The 26,909-nt window shown below is 38.3% G+C and overlaps 1 protein-coding gene across 3 annotated transcripts in view; it reads right to left on the bottom strand.

Annotated features, from left to right (window-relative positions):
* Window positions 1-26,909, bottom strand: part of tnpo1 (transportin 1) — a 168,742-nt gene that overhangs the window by 71,557 nt on the left and 70,276 nt on the right. For all 3 annotated transcript variants that reach the window (XR_003716763.2, XM_051930192.1, XM_028805662.2), the window contains exons 6-9: window positions 25,099-25,232; window positions 17,937-18,018; window positions 11,814-11,936; window positions 7,512-7,630 (exon numbers count right to left, since the gene is read on the bottom strand). Coding sequence is in view for 2 of the 3 variants with exons in the window: in XM_051930192.1 (XP_051786152.1) it covers window positions 7,512-7,630; window positions 11,814-11,936; window positions 17,937-18,018; window positions 25,099-25,232 (458 nt within the window). In the remaining variant the exon portion in view is untranslated. The remainder of the gene's footprint in view (window positions 1-7,511; window positions 7,631-11,813; window positions 11,937-17,936; window positions 18,019-25,098; window positions 25,233-26,909) is intronic.

Raw genomic sequence — 26,909 nt, 5'->3', positions numbered from 1 at the left:
GAACGATCTCCTCAATCTGTCTGTGGAGCAGGACAGTGACAGCAGTCTGTCGCTGAAGCTGCTCTTCTGTCTGGAGATGACATTATTTAGTGGATGCAGTGGATTCTCCATAATTGATAGGAGCCTGCTGAGCGCCCTTTGCTCTGCCACAGATGTTAAACTGTCCAGCTCCACGCCAACAATAGAGCCTGCCTTCCTCACCAGTTTGTCCAGGCGTGAGGCGTCTTTCCTCTTAATGCTGCCTCCCCAGCACACCACTGCGTAGAAGAGGGCGCTCGCCACAACTGTTTGATTGAACATCTGCAGCATCTTATTGCAGATGTTGAAGGAAGCCAGCCTTCTAAGGAAGTATAACCGGCTTTGTCCTTTCTTGCACAGCGCATCAGTATTGGCAGTCCAGTCTAATTTATCATCCAGCTGCACTCCCAGATATTTATAGGTCTGCACCATCTGCACACAGTCACCTTTGATGATCACTGGGTCTATGAGGGGTCTGGGCCTCCTAAAATCCACCACCAGCTCCTTGGTTTTGCTGGTGTTCAGGTGTAGGTGGTTTGAGTCGGACCATTTAACAAAGTCATTGATTAGGTCCCTATACTCCTCCTCCAGCCCATTCCTGATACAGCCCACGATAGCAGTGTCATCAGCGAACTTTTGCACATGGCAGGACTCCGAGTTGTATTGGAAGTCCGATGTATATAGGCTGAACAGGACCGGAGAAAGTACAGTCCCTTGTGGCGTTCCTGTGTTGCTGACCACAATGTCAGACGTGCAGTTCCCAAGACGCACATACTGAGGTCTGTCTTTAAGATAGTTCACCATTCATGCCACTAGGTATGAATCTAATCCCATCTCTGTCAGCTTGTCCCTAAGGAGCAGAGGTTGGATTGTGTTGAAGGCGCTAGAGAAGTCTAGAAACATAATTCTTACAGCACCACTGCCTCTGTCCAAGTGAGAGAGGGATCGGTGTAGCATATAGATGATGGCATCTTCCGCTCCCACCTTCTCCTGATATGCAAACTGCAGAGGGTCAAGGGCGTGTTGAACCTGTGGCCTAAGGTGGTGAAGCAGCAGCCTCTCCATGGTCTTCATCACATGTGATGTCAGAGCAACAGGCCGAAAGTCATTCAGCTCACTAGGACGTGATACCTTTGGGACTGGGGTGATACAAGATGTTTTCCAAAGCCTCGGGACTCTCCCCTGTTCCAGGCTCAGGTTGAAGATGCGCTGTAGAGGACCCCCCAGCTCCGATGCACAGACCTTCAGCAGTCGTGGCGATACTCCATCTGGACCCGCTGCTTTGCTGGCACGAAGTCTCCTCAGCTCTCTGCTCACTTGCGCTGTTGTTATTATGGGTGGGGATGTTTTTCCTATGCTGGTATCAGAAGAAGGATGTGTGGAGGGTGCAGTACTCCGAGGTGAGAGTGAGAGTGGGTTAGGGTGGTCAAACCTGTTAAAGAAGTTGTTCATTTGGTTTGCTCTCTTCACGTCTCTCTCGATGGTGGTACCCCGCTTCGAGCTGCAGCCAGTGATGATCTTCATCCCATCCCACACTTCCTTCATGCTGTTATTCTGCAACTTCTGCTCCAGCTTTCTCCTGTACTGCTCCTTCGCCGCCCTGAGTTGGACTCGGAGTTCCTTCTGCACGCGCTTGAGCTCATGCTGATCACCGTCTTTAAAAGCCCTTTTCTTCTGATTCAAAAGGCCCTTGATGTCACTTGTAATCCATGGCTTGTTGTTAGCATAGCAGCGTACTGTTCTTACTGGAACTACAATGTCCATACAGAAGTTGATGTAGTCAGTAGTGCAGTCAACAACTTCCTCAATGTTCTCATTATGAGATCCCTGCAGGATATCCCAGTCTGTAGTTCCAAAAAGTTCTCTCAGAGTATTCTCAGCCTCCAGGGTCCACTTCCTGAATGATCGTGTGGTTGTAGGTAGGACTCTAACTTTTGATTTATAGTGAGGCTGAAGCTGAACCAGGTTATGATCTCCTTTCCCAAGCGCAGGCAGCGGGGTGGCGCTGTATGCATCTTTAACGTTTGCATACAGTAAATCAATAGTCTCATTTCCCCGGGTGTTACAGTCCACATACTGGGAGAATGCAGGCAATGTTTTGTCCAGCGTCACATGGTTAAAGTCTCCAGCGATTAGCACAAGCGCCTCAGGGTGCTGCGTTTGTAACTTAGCAACAGCGGAATGGATGATGTCACTCGCTGACTCCACGTCTGCCCGAGGAGGAATGTATACAATAACAACAATGACATGTCCAAACTCTCTGGGCAAATAGTAGGGACGTAAACTTACGGCCAACAGTTCGATATCCCTGCAGCAAGTGGAGATTTTGACGTTAACATGTCCAGAGTGACACCACCGTGTATTAACATAGAGAGCGAGTCCTCCTCCTTTGTGCTTACCACAGGTACTTGCATCTCTGTCCGCTCTAACTGTGCTAAACCCGGGTAGCTCCACGTTGGCATCTGGGATGGTGTTATTTAGCCACGTTTCGCAGAAACACAACAAACTGCATTCTCTGTAGGTCCTTACATTTTTCACCAGCGCAGCCAGTTCGTCGATCTTATTTGAGACTGAGTTTACATTCCCCAGAATCACAGAAGGCACCGAAGGCTTGAAACGCCACTTTCTCGCAAGCCGCTTCTTTTTTAGCTTAGTGCCGGCTCTGCTGCCACGATACCGCCTTCTTACCTCGTCGGGTAAAAAGTTTAAACTGTGCTCCATGACAAGACAGAGATGACAGTTCCGTCTCACAATTAAAAGAATGCAAACATATCTTCCTCTTCAAAGGAGTGCGCGTCAGGAGCAATGTCAGAGAGAGAGAGAGAAACAGAGAGAGAGAAAAGCAAACAATCAAAAATCAATACGTGCTGTTTGGGCTTTCAAGTATGCGAAGCACCGAATGGGAAGCATATCGTATATCACTGAGGAGTTTTATTTAATACGTAATACGTGCTCTGGTTGGGTAGCTTCTCAGCCATCTGCCAATAGCGTCCCTTGTATGAAATCAACTGGGTAAACCAACTGAGGAAGCATGTACCATAAATTAAAAGACCCATTGTCCGCAGAAATCCGTGAACCAGCAAAAATCCGTGATATATATTTAGATATGCGTTCATTTAAAATCCGCAATGGAGTGAAGCCGTGAAAGTCGAAGCGCGATACAGCGAGGGATCACCGTACTCTGATTAAAATGTGTTCCTTTAATTTTTTTGCGGCTATATAAAAATTTCATTTTACAATTTTTAAAAAATTCACATTTAATTCATCGTACATGGCCCAAAAACGCTGTCCGAGCAAGTGGATACATCTCTCTGCCAAGCTAAAGGCTAAATTACATTGGTGAGAGACAGCAACTCCCACTGCTCCCTCACGTGGTACACCACGGCCGCACTTGGTTCAGTTCAAAGTGCAGCTCGAAATGGTAGCTTGTGAAGATGTAAAGTAAGAGGAAGAAGATGACAAAGAAATTCCCACACCTGACTTTACACTCAAAGAACTCAATGAGGCATTTGAACAAATTGAAAAAGCCATTAAAATTTTTGCCTCACAAGATCTAAACGATGAGTGAAACAGAAAAGTAACGGCAGATTTGAAAAATTATTTTACTCGTTATTGGCAAATTTATTAAGAAAAGAAAAATCAGTGTCGCAAATATACAACTCTGGAAGTATTCCTGAAGAAAAAAACGTCCAACTGAATGTTACAATTTTAGCAAAGAAGTATTGGCTTTTCTACAAGATTTTTTTGTCTAAATGTACATTTAGTTTTGATGAAATGTTAATTCTAATAATATGTTTGTTTCCTTTATCTGGCAAAATGTTATGATAAAATTTTTTTGGCTGGAACCATTCATAACATTTCTATGGGAAAAACAGAAAAAAAAATCACATTTTACAAGTTCTCAATTAACAATCGACGATTTGGAAAGAATAATCTTGTAAAGTCAAGAACAACCTGTACTGTTTTTACTCATTTTGCTGCAAGTGTTATTCTCCAATAGCCGCTGCACTTTATCAGTCTACTGTATATCTCTTTGACTATCTTTTGTATTGTCTCATTCTCTTTACAGTTTAGTATGAAGCAGGCTTGTCTTTGGGGTAAGTAATTTATTTACCATCCAAGGTGATGTAAAAATATTGTCAGAAGTAACTTTTCCTAGATCGCCTGTAAAAGGCTAAGGAGGCACACCATCTGTCCTTCCCTAGCAAACGGTGTGTGAAAAACATTGTGATAACCATTTTAAATGAGTTCATAGTTTGTTTGTTTTTTTTTACCAAAATGAACTATCTGGAGTGCAAAAAGTTTTCAGATTTGTTTTTTTCTTAATCACACACGTAATAAAACAATGTGAGAGATTATTTTATAGTTGTCTGCAGAAGACAACCTGCAATTCACATCTGAGAAACAAACTTCAGTAATGTCAATAACAGTGGCAGGAAAGGATTTGATGAGGTGGAAACTATTTTTTTTTTGCATGGTCATTTGAAGTAGAGCAATTTAGGAAAAACAAGGAAGGACAGGAGCATGACACACACATTGATGAAATAAGTAAAGATTTAAAAACTTTACATTGGCCACGGCACTTCTCATGTTAACGTTCTTCAACACATTAATTAATGCAATTTATTCCCTTTTTAATTTGAGTAAAGTTTACAAATGTCTGTAAAGGTAAAAATATATCCATCAAGTACACCTCATCAGAAAACTCCACTTAATTCTTTTAACACTAGAATCCCTGAATCCTACAAAAAAACTCGTAATCCCAGGCCACCTTCAATTCCTTCGTACCTCGCCATTACTGTCTTTTTTGCAGTTGTGTCCATCAGCACAAGCAGCAAGCAGACGGCTATCCCATCCCCCCCACTGCCGCATCTCAACTGGGGCAAAAAGTTCACTCAGCTCAAGTCTGTTAATCTGGGTGTGAGGTCCCTAGAGTTGTATAGGGTAAATAATATATTGTTATTTGGAACACATGCATTTCATGTGTGTCCCGTGTCTACAACGATCTATGTAAATGTAGGATGACAGGTAATGAGGGGCAAGAAATGTTGAACACATAGCTAAAACAAACTTTTTTCATGTTATAGTACTAATGACAAAATTTGATCATGAAATGTATAATGTGTCAAGACTGAAGTCCAAATATCAAACACTTTCACAAAAGGCACACATATAACAAAACAAGTGTGCTTTAATTCAAGAATATAACCAAAGAAAAAGAAATTAGGTTAGAGTACAACACTGACACAACCCCTGGGGTGGTGCTGACTCATAATCAACATGTTGCCAATTCGATTCCAGGCACTACTTAGAATTACCATTTTGAGTAGTAGGCTGCTCTTATTGCTACCATTATATAATAAAAACATACATTTAATTTGAGCCTGTAACAGCCGGCATAAATTTATGGTACTTGTAAAGGTTAGCGTTTTGTTTTGTTTTTTTTAATTCAGTTTTTTTCTCTCAGTCACATTCACGCTCCCCTCATTCTGACACTGCTGTTTTCAAATAAAGATGTGCTATAAACAGAGGTGAGTTCAGATGAGGATGAGGGTTCTACATCGGAGAAAGAACAGAAGCTCTCCCCTTAAGAAACGTCCAGTCACACATAAGAACAATGCAGCTGCACCAGACGTAAAGGTGAAAGATGGCACCATTTGGAACAGGTTGGGCGTCATCCTGCCAATAAATCTGCCACATGCATGTCCTTCAACAAAACAGCAGGGCTTACTGAGCTTGCCAAGGTATTGTGCAAAGTTCAGTTTGTGATTATGTTTTGTATTTGTTACTTATATAAAAGCCACATCGAATGCTGTGTACATATATTTATTTACTTATCTTCCTACAGCGTCAAGTCAAAGTAGACTGCAAAGCTTCCAGTGTTTGATCGACACAGGCATGCTGACAAAGTACATGTGCAATGCTACTCCTTATTCAGGAAAAAATCCCAGTCATTCCACGGGAGAAAGACTTCTGAGACTAAGGTCATAAAGCTTATGAAGCAGTTTCTGGACAAAGTCAGAACCATAACAACAGTTGCGTAAAGTGCAACAGGAGCTTCCACTTGCAGCTAAAGCCATTCACGTACTGAAGTAGCACTGCAGGGGTGGATTGCTTTTCCTGGTTTATAAGACGCTCAGCAAATGTATGTAACTTTGTGATATGTTACATATGACTTCAAAAAATGGTTATCAATAAGATGAAAAGAACATCCTAACTTTTATGTTAGAGCAATTTAGTTTGCAAATGCCTCCAATACAGTGAAGGCACAAGGAGGAGGAGCAGAAGGTTGGTAGCATATACAGATTACAGAGCATTGCCACACCCACCAAATGATGAACCACCTGGATTAGGACCAGAGAGCATGGGCTATAGAGTTTAAAAAAAAAAAAACAACACTTGGAATTAGACTTCAAAGTGAGTAACTCTCAGAGCCAATACAAGTGAGTCGCTGCTGAATTTTTCATTATATTTGTTTTTTGACAAATGGCTTTATTATAACTGTTACTAGTATAACGTTACTAGCATTTAAGTGCTATTGCTAATCAAAATCAACTATAAGCTCTCTTTATTCTCCTGAATCCTTCTTGCTACCCTTTACAAGAATTATGTACTACCGATTGTTTTATTAGTTGATGTAGCCATATAACTTCAGGCACCTATTTACTGTGAATTAGCTACAAAAAAGTAAGATTTAGTTTCGTTCAATTCCATACTAACTCGAAGAATATCCTTCTATTATGTGTGCAATTACTTTTTGAACACCAGAGGCCTTCATAAAGGCAGGGCTGTCACATTGACATCCAGATATTAACCATACTAAAATGTGTATTATTACTAGAAAATCTAATTAAATTTAATGATTGTAATACATATTTCAACAGTCATCAAGATGTTACACTACCAGTTTAACTTGATTATACTCGTATTTCAATTTCGACACCAGACTACTTGTATTTTAGTTATCGTACCTTGTACTAAATCAAGTGGAAAGATTTTTTAGCAAACACAAATTTTATCAAAATGTGGAAGCTAGTTGATATAGAGAGGTGAGACACAAGACTTTCCTTTTCTCAATCTCTAAGATAGTGGTGCCAAAACCACAATATTTTTTGTATAGGTTTATGCTCCTTACTTGCAATAAAAAACCGTGCACTGCAAAACTGCGTACATCTAGGAACTGCAAATACTATAGAAACCACACGGTCATTGAGAGTAATTGCATTTTCATACTTTTATACCTTGATCACCATCAGTAACACCAAAAATGCATACTACACTTCCTCAGTCCATTGACTCAGCCACATAAACAGTAATGTCAAGAAAAAAAAAAAAGATAAATGTGTATTGTCAAGGCCATTACTGAAACCTGGTTTGTTTAAAAAATAATTTGAGGATGTACTTGGTGACACCTACTTCACAAACCTTTTAATTTATTAATTCTATGAGAATAACTTTACATTAACAATAAATAATAATAATAAAATGCTTACTTTGGCAGATGACCACACAGTACATCTTTACAAACCGGTTGCTCAGCAAGTGTCAACCAAAATTCACAAGCTTCCAAAGCAACATTTTCATCTTGGTCCTGGGTTCTTTGCAACATATACTGCAGAAATGGGAAAAAAAACAAAACCAACATAAGTATTACGCTAAATGTAGTGGAAATGAACAAAAAATTAATCAGCTTCTGATATTAAAAGAACGATAAACAAAAGACTATCAACACTAGCAAATCTTTCATTCACATATTTCTTAGCCGTGTGCATGTCAAAAGACATATAAAGAAAGGCATATCCTTAACACTACTTCCCCGTTTAGTTAAAAACCTGAAATTTGGCAATACCGAACAGTAAGAGTAAATTTAACACCTGAAAATCTCAAAAATGCTGTGAAATGATTTAATTGAAATATGTCAATTTTGTAGAAAAAAATTGAACAACCTGTTTTTTATGTGTCAGTATGGATTGACAATAATGCTGTAGTACGTGGGCTATTCTTAGAAACAGCATATTTTTTTTTGCCAAGCGCTGAGAAGTGGTGAAGCACAGAGACACTGAGCGGCTGTTTTATACAAATGAAGAACGAAGAGTAAGTTCTGAGAGATTCAAAGACAATGTGCTTAGCAAGTTGTGTTCTTGGGTACATGCAGGACTCCGTAACACATTGGCTTTTTTTGTTTTTGTTACTCCTCATGATGAGGTGGGGTTGGGGTTTTTTGTTGTCTGCCATGGATTGTCAGTCTCACTTATATATACCGTCTTTTTCCGAAAGTAAGACATCCCCCGAAAATAAGCCCTATCGAGATTTTCGGAACTTTTTGTAATATAAGCCCTCCCCCAAAAATAAGCCCTAGTTAAAATAATGTGAAAAAAAGAATTCGTTAAAAAATGCTGTTGATTTATTAAGTATGTTTAGCTTCCCTAATACTCGTATTTCAGAGAAATGTTTGAAATAAAATATTCCGAGAAATTCATTGTTTACCTCTACAGTTCGTTTCAAATTAATTCTTGGAATTTATCTTAAAAATACAACATAAGGCAGCATGAATACATAAATATTGTGTCCGCTCTGCTCTGCTGTGTTGTACTGCGTCGCGCGTATCACAGAGTATGGTCGAATGAGGTGGGGAGGGGGTGGAGGGGGGCATGCATATGCGGAATGCGACGGAACGCGTCGTTGGCGCACACTATAAATAATTGTTCGTTAAGGCAGCAGTCTACACTGAGCGACAGTGCAGATACAATGTTTGTTCATTTCAGTCTTGTAAGTCTGATTATTTCCTCATACGTAATTTTATTTTTTATAAAGTGAATAATTTTTAACCGCAGTTAAAATGAGTACAAAACGAAAGAGCTATTCCGTCAAGTACAAAAAGGGAATTGTGGAAGACTCCAGGGGTGTAAATCTTGATTTATGACGATGTTCCAGAAGAAGATGACATGACTGTAATTGAATAAATTTTAATTTCTGTATTCTGTGTAAAATAAATAAATATTAAATAAAAATATATAAATATACTTTTATTTTTGTCCTCCCCCGAAAATAAGCCCTAGTGCGTATTTTGGACCAAAAAAGAAAGTAAGACAGTGTCTTATTTTCGGAAAAAGACGGTAGTATATATACTTAATACAACAGCGTGAATTGTCAGTCTATACACCACCAGGGTCATATTCACTGTTGGTGACTGAATTTGGCAGATTGGACGGCAAAGCACAGACTCTGATGTAGAATGCCCAGGAGGGGGTATGTTGCCATCTGGCTGAGGTCTCTATGTCTATTATCATTGACTCTCTTTCTTACAATTTCATCTCCTCCGTTGTCAAAAGGCTACAGTTATATAGTGGGGCAAAAAAGTATTTAGTCAGCAACCAATTGTGCAAGTTCTCCCACTTAAAAAGATGAGAGGCGCCTGTAATTTTCATCATAGGTTTACCTCAACTATGAGAGACAAAATGAGAAAAAAAAAAATCCAGAAAATCAGACTTTCCAAAAAACTAATAAAAAAAAAACCCTTGCAGAGAGAATAATTCATGCATTTTTTTTTTTAATTAAAGTTTGCTGCCTCCTCAATAAATAGCGATGCAGTAGTTTGTGCTGCTGCCTCATGTGTCCAATGTTTTTGGTGCAAATCTTATAACATGTCACAGTCTGTACAGAGTTGCCTACTTTCCTCTGTATGTTTTTCTCTCTGTAATCAAATTTTTCACCCCCTATCCTGAAAACACGATTGTTAGGTTAATTACCAGGTTCTAAATTGTCGTATTTTAAGTGTAGATGTGTACAAAACAGAAAAAGGTAAAATAAAAAAAAAGAAAAGAAAACCAGTGAAAAACAACAATAGAAAGAAAAAATACACAGTGCTCAAATTAAGGGAACACTTAATCAACCAAGTCAATTAAGCTTCAGGGATATCAATCTATCCAGTTAGGAAGAATAAGCGATTGTGAATCAACATCTCCTGCTTTGGTGTGAAAGAAACTGACAACAGGTGCACTGGAGAGGCAACTGCAAGACGATCAACAAAATAAGGGAATGGTTTTGCAGGTAGTGGCCATGTACAATTACTCTCTTCTTATCCTTCCTAACTGATTCTCCTCTAGTTTTGCATTTTGCTAGTGTCCTTGTCACTACTGGTAGAATGATGCAATACCTGTAACCAATTCAGGTTGCACAGGTAGTCCAGCTCATCCAGAATGGCACATCCAAACGTGCCGCTGCAAGAAGGTTTGCTTGGTTTCCCAGTACAGTCTCAAGAGCATGGAGAAGATACCAGGAAATGGGCTGTTAAACAAGGAGAGCTGGATAGGACAGTAGAAGGGCATCAACCAAACAGCAGGACCAATATCTGCTCCTTTGTGCAAGGAGAAACAGGAAGAGGACTGCCAGAGCCCTACGAAATGGCCTCCAACTGGCTCAGAAACAGACTCCATGAAGGTCGCATGAGCGCCTCATGTCATCTAGTGGGACATGCGCTCATAGTCCGTCGTTGTGCAGCTCGATTTGCATCCACCTGAGGATACCAGTATTGGCAGCTCTGCCATTAGCGTGCCGTTCTCTTCAAAAATGAGAACAGGTTTACACTGAGCACATGTGAAGGACGTGAAAGAGTCTGGAGACCCAATAATGAATGAATGTTGCAGCTTGCAACAACATCCAGCATAACTGGTTTGGTGGTGGGTCAGTGATGCTATGACCATTTGCTATGGTACCGGTACCCTGACTGATGTTAGGTACCAGGATGAAATCTCAAAGCCATTATCAGACCTTACGCTGGTGCAGTGGGCCCTGGCATCCTCCTCGTGCAGGTCAATGCCTAGCCACATGTGGCCAGAATGCGTAGGCAGTTCCGGGATGACGAAGGCATTGATGCCACAGACTGGCCCACACGTTCCCCATACCTGCACCCAATTGTGAACCTCTGGGATATTATGTATTGGTGCATCCAAGTCCGCAGACTGTCCAGAGTTTACGGATGCCCTGATCCAGGTCTGGAAGGAAGTCCCCCAGGTTATACCATCCACCATCTCATGGTAAGCATGCCCAAATGTTGTCTGCCGTGCACACAGGCACATGTGTGCCATACACACACACTAACGAGTCACATTACGAGTTGCCATGATGAAATTCATGCAAGTTGGAACAGCCTGTGATTTCAATTTTTCACTCTGATTTTCAGTGTGATGCTGAATCAGGCCCTCAATGGGTTGGCGATTTTGGTTTCAATTGACCATTGTTACATCACTTTGTTCTCAACGAATTACAAAGTATTACTCAGTAAAGATTTTCCAATTGAATATTTTGTTCATCAAAATCCGATGTGTGATTTAAGTGTTCCACTATTTTTTTGAGCAGTGTACACTCTGAAATAACATTTACAAATATAACCTATTGTTTACAAAAATGTATTCGTAATCAATAGTCTTTCTGAAGGAAAGAAGGCTGATAGTGAATTTAAAAGAAACAGAAAAGAAAAACACAAACACTATAATTTTCACATCCTTGAAAAAAATATTATTTAATTGCATTCAAATAAAATAAAGAAAAAGATTAAAAAAAGAAAATAATTTATAATAAAGGGTGGTATAACAGGACTGCGCTGATTTTAAGAAAAGAGTTGTTAATGTAAACAAAAAAAAAACAGTTAACAAGGAACAGAAGTTTGTGCACCACAGAAAGGCTTTATTTCAAAGTCTAAACTGTCCCATATACACAGCAAAGAATGATTAATGAAGAAAAATGGACGAATAAAACAAATTTGAAAGCAGTACATCCCCCTTTATCAGTCTCACCTCAATTATATGATGCATATGAGGAAGCAGACGATCCATTCGAACCTCAAGCAGCATTACCAAGGCACGGCACACATTTTTGCGGACCTCAGGCTCCTCATCTCCAGCAAGTGCAAATAAATTCTGTGTGAAAAAAATAAATAATAAACAATCCAATTTTAAAAACTCAGTACAGTAAGCAGTGCTACAATTACAGTATAATAAGCATTAAAAGTCTGAATTAAATTACAAATATACTAAAATATTATGTATATGCACTACCCCAACTCTCATACCAAGCAGCCCACCAAAGTCAGGGCAGTCCGAAGTCTTCAGTAACTAAATAAATGATACATAATAAAAATCAGGGTCTCAGTGAAGAGTAAAATCAATAAATTAGTCAAATAATCCATCAAATCAAAGTTAAAAACAGATGTTTAAAATACAGTCAGGATCCATCCATCCATTTTCCAACCCGCTGAATCTGAACACAGGGTCACGGGGGTCTGCTGGAGCCAATCCCAGCCAACACAGGGCACAAGGCAGGAACCAATCCCGGGCAGGGTGCCAACCCACCGCATACAGTCAGGATGAGTTCATCAAAACCACACACCTCAGTACATCCTTCTATATTCGCACCTTCGCTGCTCACCATCACGGCTGGTTCTCAGTAACAGTCACCTTCCAACCTGCCACAATCCTAACTTTTCTCCCTATTTCACCTCCAAACTTACTTTCAACACAAACCAAGCACATCTTTTTCCCTCATTTCCCCAGCTTACCCCCCTTTCTGGGGTTTTACAGCTGGGCTGAGATGCCAACAGTTGCCGTCCCCCTCTCCAGCTCTCGTCAAAACTACCTCAGGCAGTACCCGCTGGGGCACTCGGAGCAGGATTTCGATCATCCTACATACCTAATGTCAGTCCTTCAGGACCCCTGGAGATCTCAACACACCCACTCCTCTAGAATATTCAGCAGGAGTGACCAACCCTAGAGCACTGCTCTTCTCACTCCTTCATGGGGCCGCTGTTCACTCTGCCTTCATTCCACCAAGTTGACTCATACTTCCAAAACTATCCTTCTCAAACCTTCACCCTGATCTAACCACCTAAGGCTACATTTAACCTATTGCTGGTGTAAATGCCTCAATTACTCTGCACAGAGGGTCAATGAGAAAACTGGCTGAAATGGCTACATCTGCATGTGAATGCAAATTAGCCAATATCTCCACTAAACCTCTCAGGCATGCACGATTGCACTACCATGAGTGTCCACATCCCCTGAGCCCAAGTGCAGTGTTTTATTTTTAAAACGCACTGTGCCATTGACCCCTACATGCTTCATCACAGTATCACATTCACTAGTAGGGTTTTGTGTGATTATTTTCTTTTTTTTTTTTTTTTTGATCAACCTCTTATTAAGTGATTTTCATTAAAAACAAATTATTTTTACCAGAGCTGACTGAAGTGCTGTGCATATTCTAAAACTAAAATGTCTTTTTAGTCAGTGTAGTCACCCTTTAGCCATCTTTAAATCTACTTTCTGCTTTATTCAGCTCGGGCTTAATGGAAAGTTAAGAGCCAATTTCAGTAGTACTGGTTGCAGGGCAAAGACAAGCCTGGCATGAGCACACTGTTAACTCCCTTGTGGACTTGCTAATACTTGAACAATATAGACGCATTATTAAAATGAATTCTAGTCTTAAACTCTAAATGAAAATAAGAGTGCATGCAGGAAACCCATGCTATTGCGTGTAAATTTCTTATTTGTAATTATGCAATCATGAAGTAGGTCATCTATTATACTTTTTGTTTAACTCTTTGAGGGCTGAATATTTTTTCCAAAAAACACAGTTTTCTGAAAAGCACACAGAGCATAGTTTCACACAGAAATCAACATAATATGTCTGTTGCTATGTGCTGCGGCTGCCGGGCTGTCTTCATGTAGCGGGGGGCAGGATCGGAAGTGGCGGTCGAGGTGCACCACAATCTGGTTTTTTACTTCTTGCGATTTTAAGTGGCAATCCTCCTATGCAAACATTGTCATAGGTGTGTTAGCTACACAAACCTGGTCAGCACCACGATCAGCAGAGAAATTGATCAGTTGATGCTGGTATCTCACATTTCTTTTTGATCACTTTTATCCAAATCAAAGTCCAACATGTCAAGAGTACAATTCAGCAATAATATGCAAATTGTCATCCACGGAGTATTTTGCTTTATGCATTCGCTTCGATTTCTCACCAGATGCTGATGCCATTTTTGCCATTGTTTGCTCCTTGCTACTCACTCGAGCGCTTGGAATCTTGGTCAAACCAATGAAGCTAACTTTCCTTCTAGCAAAGAGAGTCCAACTAAAACCTAACATCGGGTTTTGTCACTGTTTATAGCTGATTACCATAGTCAACATTTCCTTTTGACAAAAGTTAACATCCACCCTGAGAGAGTTAAAAGAAACTATACTTTAATATATTGCCTTTCAAGTTCACAAGGTATTTTTTTTTTTTTTTTTAAACAATTCAAATAAGGCTAAAAGGGCAACTCTTTTCAAAACTGATCCCTTAAGACATTTACAGAAACAATGATAGCCGTAACCAACAGCATACACAAGCCAGGCGCGAGCGAGCGAGAGAGAGAGAGACACTACAAAGGCAGGCTGTGTAAAAGCTAAGATTACACAGATCTGCAAATGGGTATGATCTTTGTGTATGTTATCACTGCCATATCAGGGAATGCTTTACAAAAAAATCAAACAAATTTAATGTTATTTAGATGGCACTGAACATCTTCCAGTAAATAGTAGCCCACTGCAAAGCTAATTATTGGGAGCTAATAAGGCAGTAACTTAAAGAAAATGTGATGCAAAATAAGGAAATTAATCTTAAAATAAACCTTGAGTATCCCTTATCCAAAGTGCCTGGAACCAAAAGTATTTCAGAATATTTGCATATTCATAAGGAGATAACTTGGCAATACCCTTGATCAAGCAGGAAAAAATTGCATCCAAACCAGCTAAATAACAACTCACACATATAATAATTCATATCACTGAGCCATTACTATACTGTGTGATGAAGTGTCAAATTAAACCTTAAAAGTGATTACAGATGCTATTTAAGTTCCCTTTTAAGAAAGCCAATGCTATGTATTTGCACTGAAGAACTGATTTTTCATCAATTTATATTGGCTACCTGAAGTAACTTCTCAAGGAACTTGTCAACAGGTCATGAATATCTCAACCAATATTCACTCCATTATGACTGTTGTGCAGGATACCATTAAGTAGCCAACAAGGTACTATAGTCAGCTTTAATATGGTGTGACTAAACATGCATAAAACAAAACATGTTTTTGACAAAACAAACTGGCAACATAAAAAGACAATTTGCTGCAGTGTGTTGGTTTTCCAACCATAATTGGAACAATTTACTGCCCTCATACTGCAATGACAGCATATAGCAAGAATAAACCTGCTTTTGTTAACTGTAAGCATCGACATTCCATTAACACACAAGTTCCTTGTAATGTCAATATACACACATTTACAAGATAACTGTATTCTTAAGGTAAACTGCATAGAAATGGGTGTATGGCTAGTTTAGAAAATGTTTTTTTTTTTTTTGGCATTCTCATTTTCCTATTTTTTTTTGCCATACAGTGATCCCTCGCTATATCGCGCTTCACCTTTCGCGGCTTCACTCCATCGCGGATTTTATATGTAAGCATATTTAAATATATATCGCGGATTTTTCGCTGCTTCGCGGGTTTCTGCGGACAGTGGGTGTTTTAATTTCTGGTACATGCTTCCTCAGTTGGTTTGCCCAGTTGATTTCATACAAGGGACGCTATTGGCAGATGGCTGAGAAGCTACCCAACTTACTTTCTCTCTCTCTCTCTCTTGCGCTGACGTAGGGGGCTGTTCGCAGGGGGGCTGTTCGCACACCTAGACGGTAGGGACGTTGCTACCTTCTGTGTGCAGCTGCTTCCTGAAGGACATGCTGCACGGTGCTTCGCATACTTAAAAGCTCAAAGGGCACGTATTGATTTTTGTTTGAAAAACAAACTCTGTCTCTCTCTCTCTGCTCCTGACAGAGGGGGTGTGAGCTGCCGCCTTCAACAGCTTTGTGCCGCGGTGCTTCGCATACTTAAAAGCAAACAGCCCTATTGATTTGTTTGCTTTCCTCTGTCTTTCTGACAGACTCTGCTCCTGACGCGCACTCCTTTGAAGAGGAAAATATGTTTGCATTCTTTTAATTGTGAGACGGAACTGTCATCTCTGTCTTGTCATGAAGCACAGTTTAAACTTTTGAAAAAAAGACAAATGTTTGTTTGCAGTGTTTGAATAACGTTCCTGTCTCACTACAACCTCCTGTGTTTCTGCGCAAATCTGTGACCCAAGCATGACAATATAAAAATAACCATATAAACATATGGTTTCTACTTCGCGGATTTTCTTATTTCGCGGGTGGCTCTGGAACGCAACCCCCGCGATGGAGGAGGGATTACTGTATACATATTTCACTTTTTTTTTTATAATAAAATAGATCTGGTTAAGCAGTTATGAACAGCCGCACAGGTGTTTTCATTTCAATAAAAATCATGTGGGTTATGGAATCTGCCTTGCTGCGTCTGTCCAGCTTTAGGGGCACATAATGGGGGTCCATACCCATTTTGAGAAAAATGAATAATACAGATTAACAAGAAAGGAATTTGCTTGTCTCAGTGATATTTTTGGATACATACTAAAACAAGTCAGAAAATGTTTGCATGGCATATCGTTGGTGCATTCAGAGACTTAGTTAACGGATTTGAAACTTGAGGCATTTTACATTTTTATATACTTAAAAAACTCACATTCACAGTTGTTTATTAAATATTTTTGTAACAGTGAGTTATATTTGAAAATAACAATGATAGCCCAGAGTAGGCTTTTAAATACAATTTCATCACAAACTGCCAATTAGCACTCAGAGTTCCAGTCTTTGGGGCACTTCTTCGCCTTGCCACGATGCTAATTGTGCATTCATTCGGTCAGCATGGGCAATTAGCCACACAGCAAACTGGCTAGTTAAAACAAGCCTTAAATAAGCCCTCCCCCTTCCATAGACATAAAACATAGCAGCCCTGTGAAATAATAGTAATGAAAGACTTATTACTGTTTGTTATGCTTTTCTAACTTCCTGATGCAAGAACAAACTGAAGCAACCACAAAAACAAAGAGGTGCCAGTTGCATGGAGCCAGGACTTCAATAAAATGGAACGAGGCAGTCCCATGCCATTGCTGCGTGCCACAGCTAATCAGTCTACTGAAAACTGGAGCACTGTGAACGAAATGATTATATTATTTCTAGTTTGTGACCATTTATTCTATTTTGGTTTTGGTTATCTTTCCATCTGTGACTTTAATTGTTTGAGGCACAGTGACTGGCACTGCTGCTTCACAGCTCAGGTCACATTTTTGCCCAAAATAACCATTCCAGCATAGTTGGCAGACACTTCCTTAGCCCTCAGGGACACATAAAAGACCCGTTCAGTTTTTCCTTTTGCATTCACTTCAATGTATTTTACCGAGTTCAGTGAAGTCCTTGAACATTTCCACAATTTCGAAGCTATCCCTTTATTCTATTGATGGCTTTACTTATCTCCATAAATCACACATTACAGAACGAGAAGACTGATATTTTCTTAATTTATCAAACAGCCTAAATAATATTACATTATTTGAAGTCACAATGTTAGAAACTGAAACTGAGTGAAATAGTTATATCAGGAATGCAAAGCCCTCCTAGTTCTTTTTTCCCCTCTTATAAAGTGAGTCAAAACAAAATAAAAAAAAAATGTTAACTTGGGTTTATCAAGAATAAATGCTATCCCTAAATTGGAAAGTTGTAAATTAAAGCATAACTGGGGAGCAACAAAAGTTTCACTCAGTATGAATATTTTTAAAGTTTTACTCAAAGCAGTTAAACAGACTACAAAACATTATGTGGAACTGTCTTTTGCTACAGGGCACACAAAATGTGCAATGATCTACCAAAAAAACCCAGAGAACAAAGCAGATTATGAGAATCTAATATTTTTGGTTGGTTTTAAGCAACATTTCAAAAACATGAAACTTGCGACAGAAAGTAAATATCCAACTCACCTCAATAAAAGAGTCAATATGTAGCATGAGAGCCTGAGTTCTGCTAATGATAAATTGGTTGACACAAGCAACAGCATGAGACCTACAAAGGAATTACAAAATGTTTAAAAATATGGATTTATTTTTTTACTTTAATGTTTACTTTTGAGTAAAACTTTACATATATGTGCATTAAAATTCCCAAACCAAAAAATCTCCCAGCCCTGAGATTGAAGAAGTTAGTGTGATCAGGAGACAACACTAAATGTGACTGAAGAAGGCAGGTTGTCTAATATCGGGATACAGAATTATGCAAGTTGACTATTCAGAAACAAATGTAAATGTAGTAGTGAAACATACTTTTAAAAATCTTAGCAATAAAGTCCTACTGGATGCGTGTCTTATCTTCCTTTAATATCAAGGGAGGTGCCAACATGCACAACAGAACAAACACAAGATCAAATATAAGAAAATCCAAAACAACAAGAGACATTTAATGTACCAATCATCAAAAATCCAACACAGAGGTTGAAAGATAGCAAGCAAAAATGTCATCGAGTTATCTAAATTTGATTCCCTCTAAATAACCTACAAAAACACATAAGTTTTGTTTAATGAATCCACTTGCTGCACCACAATTTCGAATAAGGAGTGCATATTGAAGTAGAGCATACCAGTGACATTCAATCACAAGACTAGCAACAAATGTCATCAGCATAAACAACACAGCAATGGTCACACAAAAGTGGAAGAAAACAGCATTGCCCAAAAGAAGAACCAAACAATAAGATAGTGCCATAATGACATGACCATCATAGTGTTATATTGAGAGGTACTTAATATTTACTAAATCTACAAAAAGAGCTACAGTAGTGATTCCAAAATTCAGTTTAGAACAATACAATTTAGTGGGGAAGCTAAATGTATCCTTGTCTTCATAACTGGACATATCACTGGTATAAAATGACGGCACAAGACATTTCACATGCAGCTTTTAAGAAGGCTCACCAATGCCTTTACTCCATTAGACACGTGATAAAATTATGACATCTCCATCTGTTCTTGTTAACATTTACAAGTGCACAGTGAAATCTACCTTTTCTGGCTGCCTAACATTCAGGCATAAAGCACCTGCTCAGCTCGAGACTGTAAAACACTTAAGATCAGAAGCGGTATAGTTCATTAATGGTATCAAGCAGCCTTCTGTGCAGGACATCCATAGCACACGCTGTCTCAGAAAGGAAAACAGGATTTTTAGACATCAGCCTTTCTGCATAGTCGCTTTTTTCACTCCCCTCTTCTGAAAAAACGCATGGAACCATTCAACTTTAACACCAGTACGTTCTGTCAGTTTCTATTCACAGACCATAAAGCTACCAAACAGCCAGTCACAATAACAAATGCTGCATTAATTCTTGTGTATATTGTGTATAAATGTTGCATTCTATGAGTTTATTGTTGTGTACATCCTTTATTTGGTATTGCATTACTATCAATATTCTCAAAGAAATATGCAAGCATGGTATTCATTGTAGCATTAACATTGATCAAATTTGAAAATGAAGAAAAATCGTGCCAAAACCACTGAAAACATTCAAAGTAACAGTTTCAGCATTCATTTGGTGTATAAAATCCTGCTCCTAGGACAAAAGGAGGTTGCAGAGACTGGCAATGATGTCAAGACCTTTGCAGGACTTCTTTAAAAATGTCAGAACCTCACAAAAACCCTTAACCGGAAAAAAAAAAAAAAAAAAACACACACAAAAATGCTGTTTTACAGCATTTGTGCAATCTCAATATGCTGATCATTATGCAAGTATTTTCTTGGCTTGAAAAAATGTAGGCATTTGAGAAATTGTAAGACATTTGCTTTATATTTGGACAGGGGTCTTGTGGATATCATTTTAAAATGCAAATATAAAACACATTAACTTTTTTTTAGTAATTTATTAAAAAACACACTGAAAAATTCCAAACTGGCTTGTTACAATATAAATGTGTTTGCATATCGGAATTCAAATTCACAATGAATACAGTAATTTCCTCTTCAGTAGTACAAAGTTTGTGTGTCATGTTTTCAGTGTTTTATCTAGAATGAATTCTGACTGGGACATTCTGGCCTGCTTTTTAATTTGGTTGGGGGGGAGGGGGGTGCACACAAAGTGTAGGCTGTTCTTTAAAAGTTTAAATTAATACCTCAAACCTATTTAAAATCTGTTCAAAATACCATAACAAGTACAAGTAAACTCTCTATACAGCCTAAATTACAGCTGACAAAAATCAAATCTAAAAATATTTTTAAAAATGTCATTAATAAATTCATAAATATAAATATTTAAAAATATTTAAAACTTGTCAAATCAGATGTAAAAGGAGCTGTTCAGTAAAAATCAAGTACCTTTAACAATGTAATTGAATTTTTCTACTCCTAAAAGGTACTCACAATGTATGATTTCAGAAAAAGGGAACTCCTCTTTCTGAATAGTTGCCTTTCCTGTCTTTGAGCCAGTTATTACTTGTTAATCCTATTTTTAAAACTGTTCTAGCCCATTCAGGGTGGATGTTGACTTTTGTCAAAATTCAGGGGTAGAGGATGGTAATCAGATGTAAACTGCGACAAAACTCACTGTTACATTTTAGTTCGACTCTCTTTGCTAGAAGGAAAGTTTGCTTCGTTGATTTCACCTTGATACCTTGAGAGTGCATGAGTAGCGATGAGCAAACAACCTATGTGGCATCAACGTCTGGCGAGAGACCAAAGTGAATGTACAAAGCAAAATACTCTGTGGACGATGTTTTGTACATTATTGCTGACTTTTCAGACTATGATTTTGATGCAAGTGATCTGAAGATGAAAGTCAAAAATGAAAGTGAGGTACCAGCATCAGCTGATCATGGTGCTGAACATGTTTGTGTCGTTGATGGGTCTATGGCAACGTTCACCTGGGAGGGCCACCATTTATGATGATCAGAAGTACAAACCGAATTGGGTCGCACTGCAACTGTCACCCCCGCCCAAATGTAGTATGAAAACAGCCAAGCAGTTGGCCCACCACATATTTCGTTGTGCTGCCTCCACACAGCCACTGCTGTCAGAGACAACAAACAGGCACCAACAAGCAGCCACAACACACAGCAACAGATGTTTTATGTTGATTAATTTGTGAAACCATTGCTTTGTGTGCTTTTCAAAAAACATTCAGTCCTCAAAGAGCTAGTAAAAACAACCTCAGAGCTCTATCACTGTATTTACAGCATTTAAAATTCTTATGTTAATCAGACAACTGTTCATTCTCTGTATACAAAACTTGTATAACCACCTATTATGCTAAGTATCTACAGTACAAATCAGTCTTCTACATCTATCTAGTTACTATATAGGTAACAAACGAGTTGGGCTAACATGATTACAATCATTGGCTTGCTATAATAAAATTCACCAGTGTTCTGTCCTTCCCAAAGAATTTTACTGTTCCACTGCACATGTTCTTCTCATATATGATCTATCACTGCTTGGACAATATTCTCATGTTAACTCTATGTTCTGCAGAAAACTAGTTTCTACCATTATTCACAATTACAGAATGAACATATATACACATTATCCTGTTAACAGCCATTTCTGTGCTCTCCTCAGTAAATACAGCTACAAATATAAAATCTCTCAATTTAACCTAAATAAAATCATTCATGTCTTGGGCGAGCACATTCTGCATTTCCTCAAATATTATGTGCGATTTATAGCAAGGCAATAATTCCAGCAGTAAGATTGTTGAGAAGCTCAACTTCTTGAAAAAAATCATTAAATAAGAAAGATTTATATTTTAAATTAGGAATATATTCTTTCATCATTAAATACAGCTTGAAATGCTTTCTCAAAAGCTTCTTCGCTTCCATTCATAGCCATCTGAAAGGCTCTCTGCATTCTCTTTTTACCATTTATCTCAATTAGGGAATTTCAGTGACTTTTGGAAATTATGTTAAAAATATTCCAAAATTATGAACACTCAGTAAATGGAGTGGTCTTTTTTATATTAGCAGATTTTGAAGAACATCTGTAGCATTGTCAAAATTGACCTAGGCAATCAAAGTGAAAGAAACACGATGTGCGTGAAGGTCTACTTGAGACATGGATGTGAAATATAATTTAGTTAATGTTAAGAAAGTTATCTTGCATAGTTTACTGTGTTATGTTTATTTTTCTTCTAATTAAGATTTTTTTTCTTGCAGGTTTCCACCTTCTTCTTCCTCATTTCCTACTTTTATGTGTGGTCCATGGGCTTGATCAACCTTCTCCATACAACTTGGTCCTGCACCACCGCCTCAGTCAAGCCATTTTCCTTCAGATCTTCTTTTACTTTATCAATCTACCTCTGCTTTGACCTCCGTCATTTTCTCTTCTGCTGTACTTCCATTTCAATTACTCTTTTGCCCACATATTCATTGTCTCTCTTCATCACATGTCCATACCACCTCAACCTAATTTCCTGTATGAAGATATCTCTTCCACTTTTAATTGTCTCATTTCTTATCCTTTTTTTTTTGGCACTCCATACATCCCTCTCAACATTCTCATCTCTTCCACATCTAAATACTTCTTCTGTGCTTCCTTTACTGCCCATGTCACAGCTCCATACATCATTGCTGGTCTTAAAAAAACCTCACCTTTAACTTAATTTAATCTGGGGGGCAAATAAGCTAAACTTGGTGCAGTAACAAAGCTTGGATAAATAGAGGGGGTTAGTGCCAGGAAAGGCATTCAGCAGTAAAACGTAGCCAAAACCTTAATCATAGAATCAATCCAAATCAGCAGGTTTTCACCTACAATGGGTTATTATAGTTGCTCACTACATACTGTTGTATTCCTTACTGATGTGGAGTAGATTGTTAACTGAATGCACAGTGGGCCTGTTTTGTGTGTCAGATTTATATTGTAACTTCAAAACTTCCTAAGGTTGACTGAATGAGCACATTTATTTAAAGTTTGGGATTTCAGAATTTAAAATGGGGCCCACAGCACAATGGTGCCACCATTTACGATCTACATTTAGTATATTTATAGTGATCTAATATAGACCTGACCATGATGTTATATCAGTATACTGTATTTCAACTTCACTGCGACCCTTCTCAGGATAAGTGGGTTTGAAAATGGATGGATGGAATATGTACTGAATATATGATAAAACAGATAGTCAGAGTGTATACCGCTAGATGGCACTGCATCAGTGTGTAAACTTGTCTGATTATGTTGTATTTTTTCTTTTCTTCCACCTGAAAATGCATTTTCGAAACCTGCTTCTTTCATTACAGAGTGTTTTTGTAGCATTGTTCACAAGCCAGGAACAAATGCTTGTGAATGGATATACAGAAAGGTTCCAGAATAGAGATCTACGTTGGCAGAAGAAGAGGTTCCAGAATAGAGATCTACGTTGGCAGAAGAAGAGGTCTTACAAATGTCAGTGTGGAGTACAGGGGCTGCTAGAGAGTGGTATGCCCAGTGTTTCTACTAAATACTACAGGTATGCGATGGACAGGAGTAGTAGTTTTAACATGACACTAAGAGGCAAGTGAACCAACAGAAGCCAGGAATGTCTATGTGTAGTTCAACAAAAAAAATAAAGTGAGGTAAAAAAGGAGAATGAAATGGTGCCAGGAGGCCTAGCCACCAGAAGGCACACAGTTCTGGTAGGAACACCTTCTAAGTCATTTGGGAACAAGGGGGATATCGGAGAAATCAGTTCCTTTAAAGACATCAGGAGCGAGCATCCACAGTGCTAGCACTAAGGAACAGAAAGACAATGATTTACCCTGGATGTTAGTTGAGAGGTGAACAGTGGTATGAGACAGAGACACCAACATCAAAAGAGAGAGGTGGAAAATGAATGTTTTCTATGAGGTAATGTAATGGACAAGAAGACTCTACACCAAGTGGGAGAGACAAGAGGATCAAGACTACTGGAAGTAAGCCCGGAGAGGCTATTGGGATTCTGTTTTCCTTCATTTGTTTAAACACTTGGTGTTCTCCCCATGTTGAGCACTTTATGTAAATTAATTTTTGCCACTTGTATTTACTTTTTGTCTTAAATGTATAATGGTGTATAGCTATATATATAGTATATATCTACTCCTATTACATCTTAGGAAGATTCACTAGGTAACTACTCAATTAGTTAAACTGTTTTAGTTTTCACTCTGAAAAAATTAACCATGGTGTTTGCTGCAAAATTTCTATTCACTGTCTCTGTAACAGAAAGTGGGATTAACCAGTGTCTGTGTTGGCAGACCATCACTCACCAACTAACTTTGTCTTTCACCAATATTCAACTGAAGATATTGCAGTGTTAAAAAAAGTCTGCAGCTGTGGTTTACACGTATTTCTAAATCTGACACATATTAGTATAATTAGCTTTAACTCCTTGTCTTTACCGTGTGCTGATTTTAGCACTCTATTCACAAGATACTAAAATACAACAATTTGGGCATGAAAGAATGGGTCATTTGTATTTAATTCACATTCAGTATATTTTAAATATTTCTTTAGCCACAAAACTGCAAATATCCCTAACCCAAAAAAAATACCTTTAAGTCAAGGAAGCTCAGCATTTTCAAAAGCTTATTCAGGAATCAACAGCAGTAACACATGAGTATTATTTTTACTTATTACAAAAATTATGGCAACAAATTAAAACAATATACCTGGTATGTCATATATGATACCTCCTATAAATCAATGGCCTTCTTCACCTTGGCCATTTATAAAAGATGCATTGGCACAGAGACAGTAGGTCTTTAGAGAAAGCATTCAAGTAATGTACACTGGGTGTATTGTGTGTATAATTCTGTGCCTTGCACTTATATAACAGATTGTTTTCACTGCTTTGCACTGAGACTTCATGCTCTATAGAGCAAGTGGATTTACCTCTGGGGATCAGCAAAGTACTGAATTAATTCATTTAAGCTTACTGATCAACAAATTACATAATGGACTGTAACATTTCAATCTCTATGCATGGAAATTCACAATTACAGTAGATAACGGATTTCTCAATGGAAATCTTATTCCATTTAATTTCAAAGTGGAGATATTTGGAATATATGGAAAAATCTATGCAAAAATATTTCAGCATGAAACAGCAAAAAAAAAACAAAAAAAAAAAAACTTAAAAATAACTCATCTTACCTTATCTTCGGACTACTATGTTTAAAAAACTGCAAAAATTTGGGAATCATGATGTTAAGTGGTCGGTCAAGGATATCACTGTCCAAAATTTCAGCAGAATCTTCACATATCTTCTGAAGGGCACCAAATGCTCCCTGTAAATATAATACAGAACTATTCAAGATGAAGTACTTGACTGGAAGTTAGTGGTGCACTTTAGAAAGAGCTGGGTACAAATTCAGTGTCACATGAATAAGCTGACACTTGAAAAACATCTAAATATTTGCAATAGGTTATCTCCCTTTTTTTTTTTTTTTTTTTTTTTTTAACAGATCACAACCGGTTAAGAATATTTTTGTATCTGAAAAAAGCACATTTTTCCCTTAAAGTGTCTCGTAAATTACAGTATGATTTCATTGAAAACATCCTGACATTTCCCGTTGTTTTCCAAGCATTCTGCTTATTCTGAATGAATTCATTACCATTTAGGAGCACTATTAAAAAAAATTGTTCGCCTTTAATATTTTGTTTACTTAAATCTGTAGCTCTGAATGTTTCCCCACAACATTTGAATGGTTTTACTGTGACAACAGAGAAGAGTTAAACATTTTTTCTTTAAATGATTTAAAAGGGAACCATTTAAAGTCGATAGATTGAAATTATGCTTAGGTACTCATACAGAGCAAACGCAAAGAAACACTTCAATTTAAGAAGAAACTCATCTACACTGAAAGCATTTATTAATCATTTCTCAGACTATTTAAGCCTGAACTTTAAAGTAGGTATGAAGGACACAAAATATGCATTTTATTGATATCACCATTACAGCAATGAACAGGCATCCTCTACTGAGTTGGTTCCTCCCTTGTGCCCAGTGCTGGTAGTACAGAGCCCAGTCACCTGTGACCCTGAACTGAAATAAGTAGCCTGGAGAATGTTGTTTACATTACAATTGGTATAAATGTACATAAATGTAACCTCATTTGACCAATATCTATATGTCACTATAACACAAAAATATACAATAGTTTAATATTCCCTGTAACATTAAAAGATGTTATTCAATGTTTCTTAACTTTCACTTGCATCCTTTTGAGATTTCTATTCCACTCTTCAACTAAGAGCCATTTAAAAATGAAGGATATACAGTGGAACCTCGGTTCACGACCATAAATTCGTTCCAAAACTCTGGTCGTAAACTGAAGCAATTTCCCCCATAGGATTGTATGTAAATACAATTAATCCGTTCCAGCCCATACGAACTGTATGTAAATATATAATTTTTTAAAGTTTTTAAGCACAAATATAGTTAATTAAACCATAGAATGCGTAATAGTAAACTAAATGCAAAAACATTGAATAACACTGAGAAAACCTTGAACAACAGAGAAAACTAACACTGCAATAGTTCGCGCTATAGCGCTACCAACCACTGGCTAAAAACACTTTTTTAATGAGTTTTAAGCACAGGGAAAAAAAATGAACATTTGAAAAAATCTGTAATTTAATAAACCACCAATGCACGCTACGAACCAATCGCTGTAAACAGAAGTGAAAACAAAATCAAGCCGAGTGCATTCTTTAACTGCCTTCCTACCTTATCTGTCCAGTTCTCTCTTGAGCTGCCTGTGTGTGCGCGCGCGCGTGTCTCTCTCTCACTTGTGTGTGTGTGTGTGTGCGCGCGCTCTGCCTGTGTGTGCTTGTCTCTCTCGCACGCGCACACGCTGCCTGTGTGTGTGCGTGCGCGTCTCTCTCTCTCTCTCTCGCACTGCCTGTGTGTGCGCGCGTCTCTCTCTCTCTCTCTCGCACTGCCTGTGTGTGTGCGCGCGTCC

Source organism: Erpetoichthys calabaricus, chromosome 7 (genome assembly GCF_900747795.2).
Source record: "Erpetoichthys calabaricus chromosome 7, fErpCal1.3, whole genome shotgun sequence".
NCBI classification, from domain to species: Eukaryota; Metazoa; Chordata; class Cladistia; order Polypteriformes; family Polypteridae; genus Erpetoichthys; species Erpetoichthys calabaricus.
The sequence above is the reverse complement of the archived record's forward strand: the minus strand, read 5'-3'. Positions and strand labels throughout refer to the sequence as shown.